Source organism: Engystomops pustulosus, chromosome 1, assembly GCF_040894005.1.
Source record: "Engystomops pustulosus chromosome 1, aEngPut4.maternal, whole genome shotgun sequence".
In the NCBI taxonomy this organism is placed as follows: Eukaryota; Metazoa; Chordata; class Amphibia; order Anura; family Leptodactylidae; genus Engystomops; species Engystomops pustulosus.
In genome coordinates, this window is record NC_092411.1 from 152,084,612 (window position 1) to 152,107,164 (window position 22,553).

Consider the following 22,553-nt stretch of genomic DNA (forward strand, 5'->3'; position numbering starts at 1 on the left):
CTGTCAAGTGCATAACACCAAAATATTTGAACAAAGCACACAAACGGTATGTGGCTATCAAAAATTATCAACTTTATTTAAATATAACATGTAGAGTAATGGATAAAATACAGTGATTCGACAGTACAGATTAAATATAGACAATACAATGTGTGAGCCACACAGAGGAATACTACATTAAAAACGTGTGGGTACCCAGGTAACGCCACTGAAGGCTAAGGGTAGGTTGCAACAGTCACAAGTACAAACAGTAGCTATGCAGCAGGGTGCTGTTTAAACCAAATGAGGGGTACAAAGACCAGGAGACAGATACCATACCAAAGGATTGGGACCACACACGTGAGACCCCGACACGTGTTTCGCCGTCGCGCTTCTTCTAGAAATATATGAATAACTCCCCTCACTCGGGATTGGCTGTAGAGGAGCAGGGGGCGTCGCCAAGCCCAGTGATGGGTGTTTTCATATATTTGAAAAGGTCACATGGAAAAGCTGAATCCCAAGGGTGGGGGGGAATTGCTCCTTCCCACCTCCTCCCAAATGTCAACCGCCTAGTCACACAGCAGATGCTAATGAAAGGTACAATATAACATATCTTTTTTTCTGTAAAACCAATTTTTAATACAAAAACACTTTGGCAGTGTATGTACTATGCTCTGTGGGGACTGGGGGAGTGCTAAAAATGGGTCTCCTGGTGACAGGTTCCCTTTAAAGTCCTGATAATCTGTTATTTTCTTCACTGGTTACCAAATAAACTGTTGTTCCATTATTTCTACATAAAGGGGCAGATTTACTTACCCGGTCCTGTTGCGATCCTGTGGTGCGTTGTCCGTCGAGGATTCGGGTTTGCCACAATTCACTAAGATCGTGCGCCCGAGTTCCTGCATTTGTTGCTTCTGCCCTGAGGTCCGCCGGAGTTCACCTGCTTATTCCTGGTGCATGTGAGTGCTTGATCTTGCGACACATTTCCTTTTTTAAATTCCGTGGTTTGTCTAAATCCGTTGTGTTGTTAGACGGCCAGGCCCCCCGATTTCTGTTGCATGCAAGCCGGCGCCGATGCGCCACAATCCGATTGTGTGCGCCAAAAACGGAATTAATCGTGAAACCCGACTAAAGTGCGGCATTCGGACCCTTAGTAAATGAACCCCAATGTTACATGTTAGGTTGTACTAAGTCAAACAGCTTGTAGGTTCACACCTTTGCTATTAAAACTTCATAAAACTGCTAAACGTGCGGCCACTACACTGTAAAATGACAATGTCTGACTACTATTTTTGTATTTTCCTTTCTTTGTTAAAATGAAAAAAAATTTATAAAAAGTCTCTTATATAAGAAAAAATATTCTCTCAAACTGTGTTTGACTATATCTGACTATATCTGATATCTATATATCAGTATAAATAATAATAGCAACACGTACCAGATAGGCTGCTATTCCTGCTCCGATGAGAAATCCTGCATATACATCCACTGGGTGACTACGATATTGGGTGATTTGGGTTAAGCCACATACTCCAGCAGCAATGGAAAAGGAGAAAACCAGCAGTGGTTTCAGAAGCTTTGTACTGTCGGATATGATGGAGTTAAAGTACATCTAAAAGAAAATAATACAGAATGAATTATATCTTTCATCTTTTTATGAAAGATAAAACCAGGAATAACCAGGAATACTACAATTCTCTTACATAGGTTTTGGCCCATATCGGCGAACAGATACTTACAGAGACATAGACAGCCGCAAAGGCTGAAAGAGTGGCATGTTGTGATGGAAACGTCTTCCTGGGAACAGATAGATTAAGGATATTAATATCTAAATCCTGTCAGCAGGATCATCAGTTATAACCTCATATATAGCACTGTAGCCACTGCATTGGGTCTTATTTTGCTTATCCATTGTGCCATACACAAACATCTAACATATTTAGTACCGTAATGTCACCAGACTATGTTTAGTACAGTCCTTTGTGAAACAGCCAGAATAAAGAATGGGACTTCTCTAAGAGGTAGCAGACTTGTGCCTGTGTTGCAGCAGATCCCTTAACATGGGTAAATTCCTATGGTACACTTAGAAAATGTTTTTTGGTTTAGCCCACAGCCAAACCAGTCAGATTGCATAGTGGAACCATAAGATGCTGCTCATTGTACCTGCCTGGTTACAGATCTACTGAACTCACAGAACCACTGATATTCAGTTCAGGTCAGTAGACCAGTAGTTGTACTGAGACAGTTCTCTTTATTACAGGCACAAACATATTCCCACATATTTCCACAAAAGACATTTATGGCATATTCACAGGGTCCTACCAGGGACCCACCCATGACATAGATTTGCCAGGGGGTGTGGGGGAACCTTTTTAAAATATTTTTTTTCCATCAAGAAAAAAATTAATCTTGAACCCCATATTTAATTAAACCCTAAGTCTGGGTCTACACTGGATATACTAGCTGAGGATAGGTGACGACTATTACACTTCCTGCACATGAAAGTGCCAATTCTCAGCCATGAGATCTTTTCTTCAATTTTTCATTTGCATCAGGTTTGCATCCATTTTTAATGGTTCCTCACAAACTATCAGGGGCATAACTACCAGGGTAGCAGCCATAGCAGCTGTAACGGGGCCTGCAGTGTCAGGGTGCCTGGGCACCAAACCAGCTCTACTAAAGAATTGAGATTGTACAACATTATATACATATTTTGCTGCACAATGCACAGCATAATGTAATATATGAAGCGTATATAAGTGTATATGTGTGTATGTCAGCAAAAGGAATCGGCATCACCGCACTTGCAATTACCAAAGTTTGCACTGCCGCTCTCTGGGACTCAGAGAATGTCATAGACTAGTTTTTGAGCCAAAATCCCCCCCCCCCTCCCGCGCCGTGATTGGTTGCTATTTTGCCACAGGTCATTAATATGAGCTCTGAGCCTTGATTGGTTACTATAGGCAATGAGTATCATCAGCTTGTGTGAGCTAATATGGATAGGGTTACAATGATAAGGGGAGAATTATCAGAAATGTTTTAGTTAAAACTGTTCCAGTTGCCCATGGAAACAAATCAGAGATCAGCTGTAATTTTATAAACAGCTGTGGGAAAATGAAACTTGAGCTCTTGTCATGGGCACTTCTGATAAATCTCCCCATAGACAAAGTGACATAGACATAAGATAAATATATCATATAGATATATCAGTGCAATAGTACGTGCATATGAGTGTAGCACTGCATGTGTGTGTATATAAGTATGTCCCAAACGAACAAAAAGATCCACCTCTCTTGCTTCTAAAGTTATTGGTCTTTATTCATATTTAATCCAGGACATCACATGAGTTACACCTATATAAGTATATAAATGTGTGTGATTGTATAAACATGTGCAAGTATGTATATATGTACAGATATGTACATGTTTTTGTAAGGGTAAAGAGAACCCCATTGAAAAGTCTGCTATGAGGATCAGTCTCTCCTACTTACGCCCCTGCAATTTATAGTCTGTGAGTGATCCATGGAAAACGGTTCTAACTAGGAGATGCTCTACTTTTAAAAGGATCAGTAGTGCAGTCCATAAAAATAAGAGCCAGGGATACTGATACATTGAAAAGTATTGCATTTAGTGTGCCCATGTTTTTGAACAGACAACAAATAGTCATGTTTCACTCTAACCATCTGCTGCAATTCACAAAAGTGGTGAAATGGATAAGATTGAATAAACCTGATGAAAATTGGACAAATTTCATCACACGCTTAAATAAAACTGCAGCACAAAGTTACCTCAAGGTTTTCAAGCTTCAGCATGTTAAGCTGTCACCCATATTGTACTCAAATCCATTTTAGGTTAACCTAAAACTTACTGATACATATAAGGGCTGTATAACTGGATATATTTCCCACTTTTACCCACTAGTGTGAAATGTAATTTTCTGTTGCTAAGCTGGTTGCTAACGTAGTGCACGTAAAAGTATTTACTCTTGGATGCAATATAAATATTATTTTGCAAACTAATAGTAATTTATATATACATATATATACCGTATATACTCAAGTATTAGCCAACCCGAGTATAAGCCGAGACCCCTAATTTTGACACAAAAAACTGGAAAAAAACCTATTGACTCCAGTATAAGCCGAGGGTGGGAAATGCATTGGTCACGCCCCCCTCCCAGTATATAACCTGCCAGCCCCCTGGAGTATATAGCCAGCCAGCCCCCTTGAATATATAGCCAGCCCCTGTAGTATATAGCCAGCCAGCCCCATCAAGTATATAGCCTGCCTGCCCCTTAAGTATATAGCCTGCCAGCCCCCTCAAGTATATAGCCTGCCAGCCCCCTGGAGTATATAGGCTGCCTGTCTTCCCCCTCAAGTATATAGCCTGCCAGCGTGCCCCTTCGAGTATATAGCCTGCCTCCCTGCCCCATCAAGTATATAGCCTGCCTGTCTGCCCCCTCGAGTATATAGCCTGCCAGCCCCTCCCGGTCCGTCCGACGTAAGCCGCAAGCTGACATCATAGTGTGTGCCAATGCGGCTGACGTCACGAAGACTGTGAGTCCCAATGTCGGAGCCGTGACGGATGCTGGGGAGCTGAGTTCACTTTTTGTTTTTTCCTTGACTCGAGTATAAGCCAAGTTAGGGTTTTTCAGCACATTTTTTTGTGCTGAAAAACTAGGCTTATACTTAGTATACTCGAGTATATATGCAATAACATACAAACATCTCTGCTTGTTTTGCTAAATTTCACATTTCTCACCTGGCAGACAAAATTGCATGAAGGTCATTACCAGTGCAGATGTCCTGTGTGATATAAGGATTTGTAGCACAAGAAGTACCAAGGCGTGTGTAGTTAGGTTTACAGACAGTGAGGAAGAAAGGAGCATGGTAACCTGTTGCTAGCTGAATGACATCAGTGACCAGTGCCGTGGCGCACAGTCCAAAGACATGAACACCTATGTAGAAGCATAAATCTCATTAAAGTATACACAAAACTAACTAGATAAATGCAGCACCAGTGAAAAGCTTGGTATAACCCTCTTATTCCACCGTTTTTCTTTTTTTTTTTAAATTATATTGTAATTGAAGACATCACATATGGAATTAGCCAGTAAACGGACAATAAAATAGATTAAATTTTAGATTCTGTATTGATGATCATTCCCTTTTGGCACTCTGAAACCCTCATGATATAGTCACCTTGTCAGGCACAGAGGTAGTGGATCCTCTTAACCACCGCGGATGATGACACAAGCCACTATCTGGGACTGGAGTCTAAGTTTTCACCAGAGCCCACCGCAAAGTGGGTTGGACTTGCTGAGGCGTGGTGCCATCAGGTCGTCGGGGACTTAGCAATTGGTCAGGGCAGGTGACAGAGGAGCGTGGTCAGGAACGGAACCGGGGTCACAACGGGAAATGTCAATAACAGCGCAGGGCATCAGACACAGCTTTCTCTAAGGCACGAGGCACGAAGAACCGGTGGGGAATGCTGGGAGAGGCTTGCTTAAATCAGTTTCCTGGAAATGACCAGCACCAATTATTGGTGCGCTGGGCCTTTAAATCCTAGAGTGCCGGCCCGCATAAGCCCTAGGAAGGGAGGACGCACGTCGCCGCCTGCAGGAACATGGGCAAGTAATGTATTGATGGGAGATGGTGGCCACGGAGAGGCACGGGTGTGCCTGCGGCCCGGGATGTCAGTCGAATTTTGAGTAGTTCAACAATAAGGGCCTGCTTACGTGAGGAACAATGAAAGTAGTACACAATACCCAGTCTTGTTCTTTTGGCCACAATTTAGGTCTATCAAGACAAACAAATAACCTTATAGCCTGGGTTTATGAGGGATTGGTCCTGTCAGACTAATTTGATCAGGTTCTATAAGGTGGTAAATTCCAGACTGGACATGGGGGAGGCTGTGGATGTTGTGGCTTACTTATGAAAATCAGAGGGTTGCCATTATTGGCACATTCTCAGATTGAGTTGAAGTTTCCAGTGAGGTGTCACAGGAGTGCTAAATTAAATTTTTTCCTAATTTTGGGAAATGTTTTTTTGGCCTTCTTCTGGGACAACACTCTATGACCAATAGGTTTAACTTGATGGACTTGAAATGTATAATGCAATAAAAAAAAAGTACAAATATTCTTTAGACTAAATAGCACAAGTTCTAACACAATAAAACCGCTTAAGGAATGGATGGGCTATTTAACTGTTATAGCTGTGATAATCCACATACCTTTGTCTCTATCGGGACAGATTTACTTACCCGGTCCATTCGCGATCCAGTGGCTCGTTCTCTGCGCTGGATTCTGGTCTGGCCGGGATTCATTAAGGTAGTTCCTCCGCCGTCCACCAGGTGGCGCTGCTGTGCTGAAAAGCATCGGAACGCACTGGAGTTCACCGAGCCGGGCTGAGTGAAGGTAAGTGCAAGCTCCGCAACAGATTTTTTGTTTTAAATGCGGCGTTTTTTCCGAATCCGTCGGGTTTTCGTTCGGCCACTCCACCGATTTCCGTCGCGTGCATGTCAGCGCCGGTCCATTCGCGATCCAGTGGCTCGTTCTCTGCGCTGGATTCTGGTCTGGCCGGGATTCATTAAGGTAGTTCCTCCGCCGTCCACCAGGTGGCGCTGCTGTGCTGAAAAGCATCGGAACGCACTGGAGTTCACCGAGCCGGGCTGAGTGAAGGTAAGTGCAAGCTCCGCAACAGATTTTTTGTTTTAAATGCGGCCTTTTTTTCCGAATCCGTCGGGTTTTCGTTCGGCCACTCCCCCCGATTTCCGTCGCGTGCATGTCAGCGCCGATGCACCACAATCCGATCGCGTGCGCCAAAATCCCGGGGCAATTCAGGGGAAATCGGCGCAAATCGGAAATATTTGGGTAACATGTCGGGAAAACGCGAATCGGGCCCTTAGTAAATGACCCCCATCGTGTGTGTTTGTATATAATTTGTTTGTGTATTGTAGGTATACATATTGATACATTTGTTTATTGACTTTTACTTACCCACAAAGCGCACTGTCCTCCGTAGGAAGGAGTTGAAGTTGCAACCACCTGCATTAATGCTGCCTTCAGAGCTTCCTTGCCCCTTCAATTTTGACTGTATACAATACAGGACTCCCTCTCCAACCATAATCTGATGTAGGACATAAAAGAACCTTATGTTACCAAGGGTTAAATAAGTTGGTAAATCTTTTCCATTTACAAAGTGCATTTACTTACGGAGGCTGCAGGGGCAGCAAATGCAAGACTTAGCAACATAAGAAGTGGAATGAGTTCTTCATTGGTTTCAACATAGGGCATGGAAAGTGACCGGTCATGACACTGGAATCCACCCTGCGCTGGCCGGAATATGTCTGTCAGCTCCAGGAAATACAAAGAAACTATGGAGGAGGCCACAATGGGAAGCTAAAGGATATAAAAAAGTGTGAATTAGAATTGGTCGGTTTAATGGGTCATTTGCAGTGTTAAGGCATTCTGCATTGACAATCCATTGAAATAGTTGGCTCAGTCTTAACAAGTACCCACTGTATATGGCTATAGTGTATATGGTGTACGAGTCCAGGGGTTGTCAGCACAGGCAGAGGAAGGAGTTGCTTCAGCACTGAGATAATCTGGGGGGTGTAGCAAAGGAACTGGTGGATATAGGTAACAAAGATAAAAGGCAAGGTTGTTCTATGTCGCAAGAGCTATTGATTTGCAGAAAAAAAACTTTACAGTTGTTTGTAAACAAAATAGTTTGCTTTCCCCCAGAAAGCCCAGAGGTAGAATGAGAGCTGAAAAGGTTTTTCCAGGAAAGCTGAAAGATACACTAGGGAATTAAAGGAAACCTACCAGTTAGAATGGTAGGGGTAAGCTGTAAATCTCGAGCAACAGTTCAGGGTGAGCTGGTGCCGGTGCTTACGTTCGTTAGTGTTAATAACCGCTGTATCGCGGTTTTAACACTTACAGCAAAAGAGGCTTTGGCGCATGGTCGTGTGCATGCCGCGCCGAAGCAGCTTCGGCTATAAACTTTAAAAAGTGTTTAAACCGCAATACAGTGGTTAATAACACTAACAAACGTAAGTACCGGCACCAGCTCACCCTGAGCTGGTGCTCGGTATTTACAGCTTACCCCTACCATTCTAACTGGTAGGTTTCCTTTAAGGAATGGGTAACAAAAAATGTGTACTTACCTTTCTCCGGTTCCTGGAATGGCTATAGAATTTACGGAACATTTTCTTTGCAGCGTTTGTATGGAATTTGAATATTCGAATTTAAATATTACATTACACTGTTACTGATACTATTAAAGTTACTGTTACACTGTTACTGCATTTTGCAGTGGATTTTCCACATGCAAAATGTGTGCATAATGTGGATTATGTGTGTGACCTTCAATTTTTGCTTGCTACCGCAAACCTAAGGGATTTTTGTAGCATTCGAGGAAAACACTTCTAAAGCCACTTTTAAAAAAAAATTGAAAGTAGAGGCATAGCAAATACATTTATAATAGGTGGAAGGCTCTCCCTGTTTGTCAGCCACTGCAGGCAGGCAGTGTAGAATTGTAGACTATGTAACGCAAAATATTATATGGTCACAGCCATGGCTGCCCAGGTCCAGTGCAATTTTTAATGATTTTGTCTGGGTTATGTGGGGGGTCCAATGCAGCTACCTTCTAAGGCAGTGGTTCTCAACCTTTCTAATGCTGTGACCCCGCAATATAGTTGCTCATGTTGTGGTGACCCCAAACCATGCGATTTGCAGTAAAAACGCTATAAAATTGCAGCTCTGATGGCTTTAGGTGACCCCCGTTTTTGGTTGTTTGACCCCCGCTGGGGTCGCGACAGGTTGAGAACCACTGTTCTAAGGGGTCTTCTTCTCTTCTGTTTGTTCCAGTAAGTACATTAGTCATTACTAGAGATGAGCGAACACTAAAATGCTCGGGTACTCGTTATTCGAGACGAACTTTTCCCGATGCTCGAGTGCTCGTCTCGAATAACGAACCCCATTGAAGTCAATGGGAGACTCGAGCATTTTTCAAGGGGACCAAGGCTCTGCACAGGGAAGCTTGGCCAAACACCTGGGAACCTCAGAAAAGGATGGAAACACCACGGAAATGGACAGGAAACAGCAGGGGCAGCATGCATGGATGCCTCTGAGGCTGCTTAATCGCACCATTATGCCGAAATTATGGGCAACAGCATGGCCATGACAGAGTGACAGAATGAAGCTAGATAGCATGTAAAACATCCAATAATTGACCCTGACACTATAGGGGACGGCATGCAGAGGCAGAGGCAGCGGCAGCAGGCTAGAGAGTGGCATGGCGACATACCCTAATTGGACTCAGGCTTCAAACCAATGGGTGTCAGAGAGGAACCAAAGGAGGTGAGCAAGAAGCGCTCAAATAATATCGGTACATGATAAAAGTTTGCCAGTATATTTTGTGGATTACACAGCAGGGTGGCGACAAAGTTAACATGGAAGCCATGAAAACAACCCAAAATTCTGCCTGACACAGCTCGTTTGATAAGGGGACCATGTATGCTTACAGTTCATGCCAGTCGCTGCACTGGCTGCCAGTCTCCTTTCGAATACAGTTTAAAATAATAATAACCCTCATCCATAAAGCTCTGTATAATGCTGCACCCCCCTACCTCTCCTCTCTTATCTCAGTCTATCGCCCAACCCGTGCTCTTAGATCCGCCAGTGATCTTAGATTAACCTCTACCCTAGTGCGGACCTCCCACTCGCGTCTCCAAGACTTCTCTAGAGCTGCACCAATTCTATGGAATGCTCTGCCCTGGACTATCAGACTAATACCTAACCTCCAAAGTTTCAAACGTGCTCTTAAAACCCATTTCTTTAGGCAAGCCTATAACACTCATTAACTGCATGAAGTTTTAACTCTTCTACTAACCCGTCCTGTGTCGTCCTCCCATCTGTTATCCAGCAACCAACAGGCACCAGACTTCTCTGCAGTCCCATTCACCCTGGACCTGGTATATAAGATGACGGCTGAGTGGTTCAAGCGACAGCAATTCCATTTATTATATTTTGTTCTATTCCCTAAGAAGAATGGCTTGACCGTTAAATATTCTTTTACCTCGTGTTACCCCATCATCTTCATAAACCGTAAGCTCTGGCGAGCAGGGACCTCACTCCTGTTGTTCCATACAAATGTTGTGCTCTGTTACAATACATTTGTATTTGTTTCCTATGATTTGTAAAGCGCTACGGAATATGATGGCGCTATATAAATAAAGATTATTATTATTATTATTATGGAGGCAGTGAACTAGTAGTAGATTAAAGGTGCTGCAACTATGTTAGTTGGATCTAGGGATGGAGCTGGCGCTCTGCAGCCAGGCGAGCTTTTGCCAATCCAAGCCCCTGTCTCTAGGCTACTCCCCAAACAGCACTTCTAAGAACCTTTTGTATAAGATCAAGTGTAGTAGCGTTCTTATAAGTTTAGGATATGGCGGGTGAGGGGAATGTAAACAGATGCGCAAGAAGCGCTGAAATAATATCCCTAAATGGTAAAAGTTTGCAAGTATATTTTGTGGATTACACAGCAGGGTGGCGACAAAGTTAACAACTTTGATGTGGAATGCCCTGTAATAGCTCTTGGGCGGTGTGCCTTTTATCGCCTAGGCTCAGCAGTTTCAGCACCGCCTGCTGTCGCTTAGCGACGGCACTGCTGCTGTGCCTAGAGCTACCGACTGATGGCGCCATGCCCACGGATGGTAATTCGGAGGAGGAGGAGGTGGAGGAGGGGTGGGAGGAGGTATAGTAGGCCTTTGAGACCTGGACCGAGGTAGGCCCCGCAATTCTCTGCGTCGGCAGTATATGACCAGCCCCAGGGTCAGACTCGGTCCCAGCCTGCACCAAGTTAAGTGTAGTAGCGTTCTTATAAGTTTGGGATATGGCGGGTGAGGGGAATGTAAACAGATGCGCAAGAAGCGCATGATGCGCATGGAGCTGGCGCTCCGCTGCCAGGCGAGCTTTCGCCAATTCAAGCCCCTGTCTCTAGGCTACTCCCCAAACAGCACTTCTAAGAACCTTTTGTATAAGATCAAGTGTAGTAGCGTTCTTATAAGTTTAGGATATGCCGGGTGAGGGGAATGTAAACAGATGCGCAAGAAGCGCTGAAATAATATCCCTAAATGGTAAAAGTTTGCCAGTATATTTTGTGGATAACACAGCAGGGTGGCGACAAAGTTAACAACTTTGATGTGGAATCCATGAAAACAACCCAAATTTCTGCCTGACACACCTCGTTTGATAAAGGGACGATGTATGGAGGCAGCTATATGGACGACTTTTGGAGGTAGCAATGGAGACAACGTGTGGAGGCTGCTATGGAGACAATTTAATTTGGATAGTGCCTGTATGTGGCAGTCCCAAACATTTTTCAAACCAGAGGAGCAGGTAGGTGGCCCTCCAGTAAAATGGAATAGATTGAGTGCCTGTATGTGGCAGTCCCAAAAATGTTTCAAACCAGAGGAGCAGGTAGGTGGCCCTGCAGTAAAATGGAATAGATTGAGTGCCTGTATGTGGCAGTCCCAAAAATTTTTCAAACCAGAGGAGCAGGTAGGTGGCCCTCCAGTAAAATGGAATAGATTGAGTGCCTGTATGTGGCAGTCCCAAAAATGTTTCAAACCAGAGGAGCAGGTAGGTGGCCCTGCAGTAAAATGGAATAGATTGAGTGCCTGTATGTGGCAGTCCCAAAAATTTTTCAAACCAGAGGAGCAGGTAGGTGGCCCTCCAGTAAAATGGAATAGATTGAGTGCCTGTATGTGGCAGTCCCAAAAATGTTTCAAACCAGAGGAGCAGGTAGGTGGCCCTGCAGTAAAATGGAATAGATTGAGTGCCTGTATGTGGCACTCACAAAAATTGTTTCAAACAGAGGACCGGGTAGGTGGCCCTCCAGAAAAATTAAATGCATGAAGTACTATAGCAAGAGCCAGTGGGCCCTGTCAAAAAATAGCCATTTTCCTCTGCTTTACTGTACAAAGAGGAGGAGAAGGAGGAAAATGAGGAGGAGGAGGAGTGGATCAATTATTCAGGTTGAGCTTCCTTCACCTGGTGGAGATTGGAAATTCTGAGAAATCCAGCCTTTATTCATTTTAATAAGCGTCAGCCTGTCAGCGCTGTCAGTCGACAGGCGTGTACGCTTATCGGTGATGATGCCACCAGCTGCACTGAAAACCCGCTCGGACAAGACGCTAGCGGCAGGGCAGGCAAGAACCTCCAAGGCGTACAGCGCCAGTTCGTGCCACATGTCCAGCTTTGAAACCCAGTAGTTGTAGGGAGCTGTGTGATCATTTAGGACGATGGTATGGTCAGCTACGTACTCCCTCACCATCTTTCTGTAAAGATCAGCCCTACTCTGCCGAGACTGGGGACAGGTGACAGTGTCTTGCTGGGGTGACATAAAGCTGGCAAAAGCCTTGTAAAGCGTACCCTTGCCAGTGCTGGACAAGCTGCCTGCTCGCCTACTCTCCCTCGCTACTTGTCCCGCAGAACTACGCACTCTGCCGCTAGCGCTGTCAGAAGGGAAATACTGTTTCAGCTTGTGCACCAGGGCCTGCTGGTATTCATGCATTCTCACACTCCTTTCCTCTGCAGGGATGAGAGTGGAAAGATTTTGCTTGTACCGTGGGTCCAGGAGAGTGAACACCCAGTAATCGGTGCTGGAATAAATTCTTTGAACGCGAGGGTCACGGGATAGGCAGCCTAGCATGAAATCTGCCATATGCGCCAGAGTACCAACGCGTAAGAATTCACTCCCCTCACTGGCCTGACTGTCCATTTCCTCCTCCTCCAACTCCTCCAACTCCTCTTCTTCTGCCCATACACGCTGAACAGTAAAGGACTCAACAATGGTCCCCTCTTGTGTCTCACCAACATTCTCCTCCTCTTCCTCCTCATCCTCCTCCACCTCCACCTCCTCCGATATGCGCTGAGAAACAGACCTGAGGGTGCTTTGGCTATCAACAAGGGAATATTCTTCCCCTGTCTCTTGTGACGAGCGCAAAGCTTCCGACTTCATGCTGACCAGAGAGTTTTTCAACAGGCCAAGCAGCGGGATGGTGAGGCTGATGATGGCGGCATCGCCACTGACCATCTGTGTTGACTCCTCAAAGTTACTCAGCACCTGACAGATATCAGACATCCACGTCCACTCCTCATTGTAGACTTGAGGAAGCTGACTGACCTGACTACCAGTTCTGGTGGAAGTTGACATCTGGCAGTCTACAATCGCTCTGCGCTGCTGGTAAACTCTGGATAACATGGTCAGTGTTGAATTCCACCTCGTGGGCACGTCGCACAACAGTCGGTGAGCGGGCAGTTGGAGGCGGCGCTGCGCTGCCCTGAGAGTGGCAGCATCTGGGCTGGACTTCCTGAAATGCGCACAGATGCGGCGCACCTTCGTGAGCAAATCAGACAGATTGGGGTATGTCTTGAGGAAACGCTGAACTATCAGATTTAACACATGGGCCAGGCATGGCACATGTGTCAGTCTGCCGAGTTGCAGAGCCGCCACCAGGTTACGGCCGTTGTCACACACAACCATTCCCGGCTTGAGGTTCAGCGGTGCCAGCCACAGATCAGTCTGCGCCGTGATGCCCTGTAATAGCTCTTGGGCGGTGTGCCTTTTGTCGCCTAGGCTCAGCAGTTTGAGCACCGCCTGCTGTCGCTTAGCGACGGCACTGCTGCTGTGCCTAGAGCTACCGACTGATGGCGCCGTGCCCACGGATGGTAGTTCGGAGGAGGAGGTGGAGGAGGGGTGGGAGGAGGAGGAGGCATAGTAGGCCTGAAACACCTGGACCGAGGTAGGCCCCGCAATCCTCGGCGTCGGCAGTATATGAGCAGCCCCAGTGTCAGACTCGGTCCCAGCCTCCACCAAGTTAACCCAATGTGCCGTCAGCGATATATAGTGGCCCTGCCCGGCAGCACTCGTCCACGTGTCCGTGGTCAGGTGGACCTTGTCAGAAACGGCGTTGGTCAGGGCACGGATGATGTTGTCTGACACGTGCTGGTGCAGGGCTGGGACGGCACATCGGGAAAAGTAGTGGCGGCTGGGGACCGAATACCGAGGGGCGGCCGCCGCCATGAGGTTGCGAAAGGCCTCGGTCTCTACTAGCCTATAGGGCAGCATCTCCAGGCTAAGCAATCTGGAGATGTGCACATTAAGGGCTTGGGCGTGCGGGTGGGTTGCACTATATTTGCGTTTCCGCTCCAGCGTCTGGGGTATGGAGAGCTGAACGCTGGTGGATGCTGTGGAGGATCGTGGAGGCGACGATGGGGTTTTTGTGGCAGGGTCCTGGGCAGGGGGCTGACTAGCAGCTGACACAGGGGAAGGAGCAGTGGTGTGCACGGCCGGAGGTGAACGGGCTTGTTGCCACTGAGTGGGGTGTTTAGCATTCATATGCCTGCGCATACTGGTGGTAGTTAAGCTAGTAGTGGTGGAACCCCTGCTGAGCCTGGTTTGGCAAATGTTGCACACCACAGTCCGTCGGTCATCCGGTGTTTCCTTAAAGAACCTCCAGACTTCTGAAGATCTAGCCCTCGCCGCAGGAGCCCTCGCCACGGGAGCTTCACTAGTTGACACATTTGGCGCTGATGCACCAGCTCTGGCCCTGCCTCTCCGTCTGGCCCCACCACTGCCTCTTCCAACCTGTTCTGGTCGAGGACTCTCCTCCGTCTCAGAAGCACTGTGTTCACCCGGCCTCTCAACCCAGCTTGGGTCTGTCACCTCATCATCCTCCGATCCCTCAGTCTGCTCCCCCCTCGGACTTCCTGCCCTGACAACAACTTCCCCACTGTCTGACAACCGTGTCTCCTCATCGTCGGACACCTCTTTACACACTTCCACTACGTCAAGAAGGTCATCATCACCCACAGACTGTGACTGTTGGAAAACCTGGGCATCGGAAAATTGCTCAGCAGCAACCGGACAAGTGGTTTGTGACTGTGGGAAGGGTCCAGAAAACAGTTCCTCAGAGTATGCCGGTTCAAATGCCAAATTTTCCTGGGAGGGGGCAGACTGGGGGGGAGGAGGCTGAGGTGCAGGAGCTGGAGGAGTGGCGATTTCGGTGACATGGGTGGACTGCGTGGAAGACTGACTGGTGGTGGACAAATTGCTCGAAGCATTGTCAGCAATCCACGACATCACCTGTTCGCACTGTTCTGGCCTCAACAGTGCTCTACCACGAGTCCCAGTAACTTCAGACATGAACCTAGGGAGTGTAGCTCTGCGGCGTTCCCCTGCTCCCTCATCAGCAGGTGGTGTCTCACCCCGCCCAGGACCACGGCCTCTGACCCCTGCAGTAGTTGGACGCCCACGTCCCCGCCCTCGTCCTCTACCCCTAGCCCTCGGGTTAAACATTTTTAAAATGAGAGTTATAACTTTATTTTTTTTTTTACTTTTTTTTGTTTTTTTTTGTGTTTTTTTTTTTTTTTTGTGTTTTTTGTTTTTTTTTGAGTTTTTAAAACCAAACAATGCTATCCTATTGCTATGGCTATTTTCTAGCCAAGTATCAAAGCACACTACTATGCCAGATGAGATGACACTGAGTTAGTGCCTAATTGAAATCCAACCCCTACTAAATTTTCCCACTTCGGTCTTTGCTATGGATATGTGCGTCACTAAGCGCAGAACACAGCGGTCGCAAGTCTCACTACAAATTGCTCAGAATTGGCTAGTACATGCACTGCAGAAAGTACAGCCACCAGCAGATCAACCAGAAATCAAATATATAGAACGCTACTGTATGCGTAAGTAAGCTCTTTGTATTCTCCTATGGCTATTTTCTAGCCAAGTATCAAAGCACACTACTATGCCAGATGAGATGACACTGAGTTAGTGCCTAATTGAAATCCAACCCCTACTAAATTTTCCCACTTCGGTCTTTGCTATGGATATGTGCGTCACTAAGCGCAGAACACAGCGGTCGCAAGTCTCACTACAAATTGCTCAGAATTGGCTAGTACATGCACTGCAGAAAGTACAGCCACCAGCAGATCAACCAGAAATCAAATATATAGAACGCTACTGTATGCGTAAGTAAGCTCTTTGTATTCTCCTATGGCTATTTTCTAGCCAAGTATCAAAGCACACTACTATGCCAGATGAGATGACACTGAGTTAGTGCCTAATTGAAATCCAACCCCTACTAAATTTTCCCACTTCGGTCTTTGCTATGGATATGTGTGCCACTAAGAGCTAAACACAACGGTAGCAAGTCCCCCTGCTAATTCCTCACAAAATGGTACTAGATGCAAATTAAAATAAAAAAAGTAGAACGTTATTGTAGCCCTAAGAAGGGCTGTTGGGTTCTTTGAGAATCACTCCTGCCTAACAGTAAGCTAATAGAACACCCTAACGCTTTCCCTGACCAGCAGCAGCTCTCTCCCTAGCGGCATCCAGACACAGAATGATCCGAGCAGCGCGGGCAGCGGCTAGTCTATCCCAGGGTCACCTGATCTGGCCAGCCAACCACTGCTATCGACGTGTAAGGGTACCACGTCATGCTGGGTGGAGTGCAGAGTCTCCTGGCTTGTGATTGGCTCTGTTTCTGGCCGCCAAAAAGCAAAACGGCGGGAGCTGCCATTTTCTCGAGCGGGCGAAGTATTCGTCCGAGCAACGAGCAGTTTCGAGTACCCTAATGCTCGACCGAGCATCAAGCTCGGACGAGCATGTTCGCTCATCTCTAGTCATTACAAATTCAGTACAATCGGAATGATCACATTAGGTTGCCAGTGGCCCACTTAATATCCACAATGCCCTCATGACATAGGGCCATTTCCCTTGGCAATTTTTTTCTTCAAATCAGCACAATCAATGGTAAATATGCAGGATAAAATAAACGGAAGCAAAGCATACTGTATAGGTGAATGCACCCTAAATAGATATATTCTCATTTCCCACTTTCACTTGTTATCACCTACTAGACTCACTCATTAAAGTCCATTGGTGGGGCATTAATAGGCCCCCATACACATAAGAAAGTTGGTTTGCTAGAGGCCTTATGTTTTCTAGCCCTTGCCATGGGATACCCTGAAATAAACCATCCATATAAAGAAAATAAATCTGAGCAAATAAGATGATGAAAGGAAAGTAAAAAAAGGAAAGATTTTTTTAAAAAAACTAAAACATTGTAGAAGAAATAGTAACTATTGTGATTTACTTGATGTTTATGTTGGTTGAGCTAAAGGGAACCTGTCACCACATTTTTTACAAATACAGCTAGTGACAGGTTCCCATATAGTCCTTTTAAATAAATACCACCATTCTTTTAGCTAAAAATAGTTTCTCTCACATCCCCATAAAATCAACTTTGTTATCTTGCCTGGAGTCAGAACGAGAGTGCTCTCCTTGGCCAAATCCAGCACTATCTTCTAAGGTCCTTTACCCAGTAACATTTGCAAAATCTACCCCATGCATGTATAACATAACTTGTGATCACATCCCATGAAATGACCTCACCCTGGCAACATGACATGAAGTGCTGAATGGTGATATAGGGCATGGGAGGAGCCGTTGGATTTGGCCGAGGAAGACACTCCCCCTCTGACTTGCTGCTGATGCCAGGTAAGATAACAAAGTTAATTGTTGTGATAGATGTGAGGGAACATTTTTTTAGCTAAAAGAAAAGTGCCACTTAATTAATAGGACTCTATCTGTATTTGTGTCACTAGCTGTATTTGTGAAAAAAATGTGGTAACAGTTTCCTTTAATGGACACTTTCTATATTTTGCAAAAAACTTTCTACAGTAAATGCTAAATCAAAAATTTAAATGACATTATATGATGAATATTTGGTTACAAAATGCTTCATAGGCTTCACAGCTAAAGGGCACATTGGGAATATTATTTACCATGAGGCCAATGTCAGCCATGAAAAAAAACTTACATAATACAAAGTACAAAGCATGGTGCATATTTTAAAGTGGACCTGCCATCAACTACATGTCCTCTTTAAATAATTCTGCACTTTTTTTTTTGAAGATCTCCACAGGATAGGACCCACCTTGCTGATCGGTAGGAGTCTCAGTGATGGGACACAGCAGATCACAAGAACAAAGGGTCCCATGTCGTACTTAAGATAAGCAGAGCAGCAGGACATGCATGGGGTCCGACTAGGGTACATCAGACCCCCCGTTCTTGTGAATTGTGGTGGTCTCCTCACTGAGACCCTCACCGAAAATTTTTTTATATCAAAATGTCTTTTTTAGTACACAGGGTGTTTTCATGTACAGCACAAAATTGTGCCACTGTCTACTTTTTCTGAATGGAACTTGCTATGTACATACTGCAGAAACAACCTTTACAACCCCAATCTGCACAAATCTGAATGGGGCCATTTAATTACGATGGTTGTGATGATTGATCACTACCCACTTCTCTGGCCATCTACATGAAGTGATTTACTGACATATTTTACAATATGTAGCTGGCAGTGATACCGTTTGCATCAGTAATACATTAATAACTGTGTGCTGTGCTAGAATGTAAAGAAAACATATGTCTGTGATTCAACTCACCTCCACAAAATAAAAGCAAGGTAGCAGAGTCATACTGTCCTTGGGAGGTCGAACTTTGCTCTTCTCCTTAGGGGATATCATTGCACCCAGTGGGGTGACAGGTAAGCTGGAAGGGCCCGTAGGACACCTGCTAACATAAAATGCAAATATGATTGTGTGATACATTAGGGGATGTATTAAGCCAAAATTCCCAGACTTCTGATGTAATTTGCCCCACAAAATCATTTTCTGTCACATTTATCAAGGCTTATAGACCTGTTTTCAATACTTTTCTGGATTGTCCGACCAAAGGCCATGTGAAAAGCAAGCGTGGTCTTTTGAAAAGGGGCGTGGTCCAAGCGCCAAATATCTTTAGACTTTGTGCCACATTGTGGTGCACAAGTTAAAACAACTCTATGAAGGTGGAATGTTAAATACAACAGTTTTAAACAGTGGCAGAATTTAAAATCACAGTAATAAATGTGGCGCAGCAAAAAAATAGTATTGTCTGTATTTGCAGTGGCGGAGCCTGCGCCATATTGTTACATCTCCCCCATTGTCTTGTTTTGTTAAAAGGCCCCAAATTTTATGAACAGTCACATTCAGTAAGAGGCTCCCTTTAGTCCGATGCGTAGTTTGCAGCCCTGCAGCTGTGGTGACTTACGGTTTCTGGTTAGCCTCATAGGGCTATTTGTAATGGTAATACTGTATAAATGTAAATAAACAGCTCACCTAACTGGAGTAGATACATTTATACAGTACTCAAATTAAATTAATTTAAGGCAACCCCGAAGCCAATGTGACCTCCAGCAAAAATGAGTTTGACACCACTGGTGTAGAGGCTGTACTGGCTCATTGTACACATAATTCATAGATGATAGCAATACCTGAAACTAACTTATTGGAGTCAGAACTACATGCCTTGATCAACAGCCCATCCCAGGAATCTATGTCCCATAGTACATGATAGTTTAGTTTTGAAGAAAGGTCTCCTGCTCCTATTAATGGAGTTTTCAGGAATCTGGAAAAGCTCTAGGGGGACAGGACCAGGATGAAAAAAAAAACGAAATCATAGTTCCTGCATCGCTAGTGTCACTTTCACTTTATAGTCAATTACTTGTTCTCGTCCTGCTTGTGTAATGTCGTTCCTGAATTTTGAAATTTGAATTTCTGAAAACTTTGGCAGCAGGTAATAAGGGGCATCTATTATTTTTAGCGCTTTTTGTTCTTTTTTTGGTGCCCAATTTTAGCAGTGTTTAGCAGAGTGATATTATCTTGTGGCGCACGGCCTCAATGTATTTTGTGCACTGTTAGATGAATAAATGAGTGTCAAAAATGTCAAACCACTTTCATGAAGGGGTTTAGAAGCTGGTAGACTTGCTTTCTGTTGGTCTTATGTGCCTAAAACTGCATCAAAAAAGTGTATGGAAACTAGAAGTGCAGGAAAAGTGTGGGGATTGAAGAGCTGCGCCCAAATTCAGCAACAAAAAATAAAGGTATGAGTATCAGAGAAAGAGATAAATTGTGGCGCCAACACATCATAAATATGGTGCACAAGGCACAGCAAAAAAAAAAGAAATAAAAACTGCAAAGCAAATGATAAATGTCCCCCAATGTTCTTTTCCATTTACCTTATGCACAAATATGCACAAATACACTGGGCAGCTATGAGGGCGCAGGTAAACTCAACCTAGGTTGGGAGAAGGCCTCTGCATATTGTGTGCTAAGCCCAAAATGGGAAAGCTGCTGGGGGATTTACTAGTTTAGGATGGAAGTGGTGACAGGAATAGGAGCTTCATATACCAGAAAAAATATGACATCACATGGAAACTCCCAGACCATATTAAAATAAAGGTGTTCTGTTTTTCCTTTGGAAACTTCCAAGATGATTGAAGACACTCATGGGTTCGTCAATGTACAAGGTGCACTTCAAATGAACCAGATTATAGAGCTGCTATCCAATAGGTGGCAGGAGAGAGCAAGCTTTCTTCCACTTAGATGAATGCTAATATGCATAAACTGTGCATTGATTAAAGTGGACCTTTTCATATTCCTCATGAAACCATGAACTCTGAACGCACACTCTCATATTCTCTTGGAATCGTATGAATAAACTGTTCAATACCTTTCTTCTTGTCAACTTTCAACTATTAACATCCATTTGTGCATTTATTTGGGGGATAATATAAGAACAGTACATCTCAAATTAGAAATAAACCTATTAATTAACATACAAAATAAAATACTGGTAATTTTATGAAAATATACACAAACTCATTTACAATGTTACAACAGTTTTTATTTATAAGCTGCAGCTAGTTTGGTTGCTCACAACAAGACCTTTGCTTGCAGTTTTTTCTTCAAATTCTGCACATTCCAAATACATTTTTAGCCATTACAAGAAGTGTAGTACTAAATCTCCACATTTTGAGACTGGGGATGCCAACTTTTAGCTTTAACTAAGGGAAATCAATTCCCCTAATCTCTAGAAGTGGCTGAAGGTTTGTGAATCAATTCATGAACTTTAAATCATGAGGTTGACTGATTGATTTCACCATTCATTGCATTGATGCCACATATTAGGAATGGTACATACTGGCATTGTTTTATTACACTACCAGAAATTCTAATTGGTTCAGTTAACGGTAATGAGAATAATAATTTTTTTTTTGCTCTTTCAAAACCATGAACAGTAAAATTCTTTGTATGACAAGCATCACTACAAGTCCTCAGATAAGATGCACTTGTCACATTGTCTTACTATGCAGAACACTGTGACACAGAAATCAGCATACCTTAAGTGTTTCATATTGTTACCATTCAATGTCATACACAGCCATCCAATATACTATGTTATTCCATACAATAACTGTTAGACACTTTCCTCTGGCTATCTGATCATTAGTGCATAAGGTACAAACACCCTTAAAGACAACGTTCAAATAACTGGCATCCGAACCCAACAAATACTAATGTATCAGGCAAATAGCAATAGGCAGATCAATATAATATCCTGCCTCGAGATAGTAAATTGCCATACTGGTATTGTTATATTGTTACAGATATTCCCATCTCACCATGGACTGAATACATACAGAATGTTAGGTAATGTGGATAACTGCAGTCCAGTCTTGCATTGCCTGAATAACCACAGTTTTTCTAGTAAACCTCATCAAAATCTCACCAAAATGCTATTTACCTGTCAGAAGATGAGGATGCAGGACAAAGAGGGAAGAAGCATCAAAGCATCTGAGACAGAAGAGCAGGAACAAAGAAGGAAAAAGCTGGGCTGAGCAGGATGGAGGTAGAGTAGTACAGAGCTCAGGAGGCTATGAATGAATAGACTGCACGGGGGAGGGTCTGCAAATCTCTGGGTATATACCCCTGGTACAAAATCAAAAGCCTGCCCTGAGCAAGGGTTCCCCTGGGCCACCTGTATACACCTAACCTTTGGGTGGGGTAGATCTGGAGAATTGTCCTACTAGAGGACTAACTCCAGCGTGGCAGACACCCAGGCTGCTACCACCTGCAAGGGGCAGGGAAGGAGGAAGAATGGTACAGAGGGTGATGGAGGGGAGGATGGGAGTAGACAGAAGGGAGTGCTGGAGGGGAAGACAGAGGAGGAGACAGAGGAGAAGAGGCAGAGTCTGCTGTTCACACAAAAGGCATCAGGATGATGGAGTGTGTGCTGAGCAGTCTGTACACTCCAGCATGCCTGTCTGGCTACAGCAACTCTAGTGGGTGTGTGACACAAATATTTTAAATATATTAAAATGATAAAAATCAAGATTTTGTTATGAAAAACCTCATTATCCGAAAGCTAGATTATACTGTAGTGTATATTAAACCTTATTATTACGCCACACTAGAACTAATGGAAATCAATTTAATCATAATCGTAATAGAAATATTCTTTGTGAATGTGGCAAAGCATTAATGATTCCATACATGGAAAAAATCTATTGGATCTGCTAAGAAATAAATGGATTCTATCATAAAAACAAAAAAAAATGGTTTAAATATTTTTTATGTGTGCCTTACGGATGCTAATGCTTTAATGTAGGCTTTC

General features: G+C 44.3%; 1 protein-coding gene across 2 annotated transcripts in view; it reads right to left on the reverse strand.

The window, feature by feature from the left end:
• PLPPR3 (phospholipid phosphatase related 3) overlaps nucleotides 1–22,125 on the reverse strand; it is a 37,618-nt gene extending 15,493 nt beyond the window's left edge. The window contains exons 1-7 of one of the 2 annotated variants that reach the window (XM_072111261.1): nucleotides 21,684–22,125; nucleotides 18,506–18,632; nucleotides 7,193–7,378; nucleotides 6,977–7,106; nucleotides 4,741–4,936; nucleotides 1,719–1,776; nucleotides 1,418–1,591 (exon numbers count right to left, since the gene is read on the reverse strand). In XM_072111261.1, coding sequence (XP_071967362.1) covers nucleotides 1,418–1,591; nucleotides 1,719–1,776; nucleotides 4,741–4,936; nucleotides 6,977–7,106; nucleotides 7,193–7,378; nucleotides 18,506–18,586 — 825 coding nt within the window. In that variant the 5' untranslated portion in view covers nucleotides 18,587–18,632; nucleotides 21,684–22,125. Of the gene's footprint in view, nucleotides 1–1,417; nucleotides 1,592–1,718; nucleotides 1,777–4,740; nucleotides 4,937–6,976; nucleotides 7,107–7,192; nucleotides 7,379–18,505; nucleotides 18,636–21,683 lie in introns of both variants that reach the window. The other variant, XM_072111251.1, reaches the window with a different exon arrangement.
• Nucleotides 22,126–22,553: the final 428 nt, after the last annotated feature.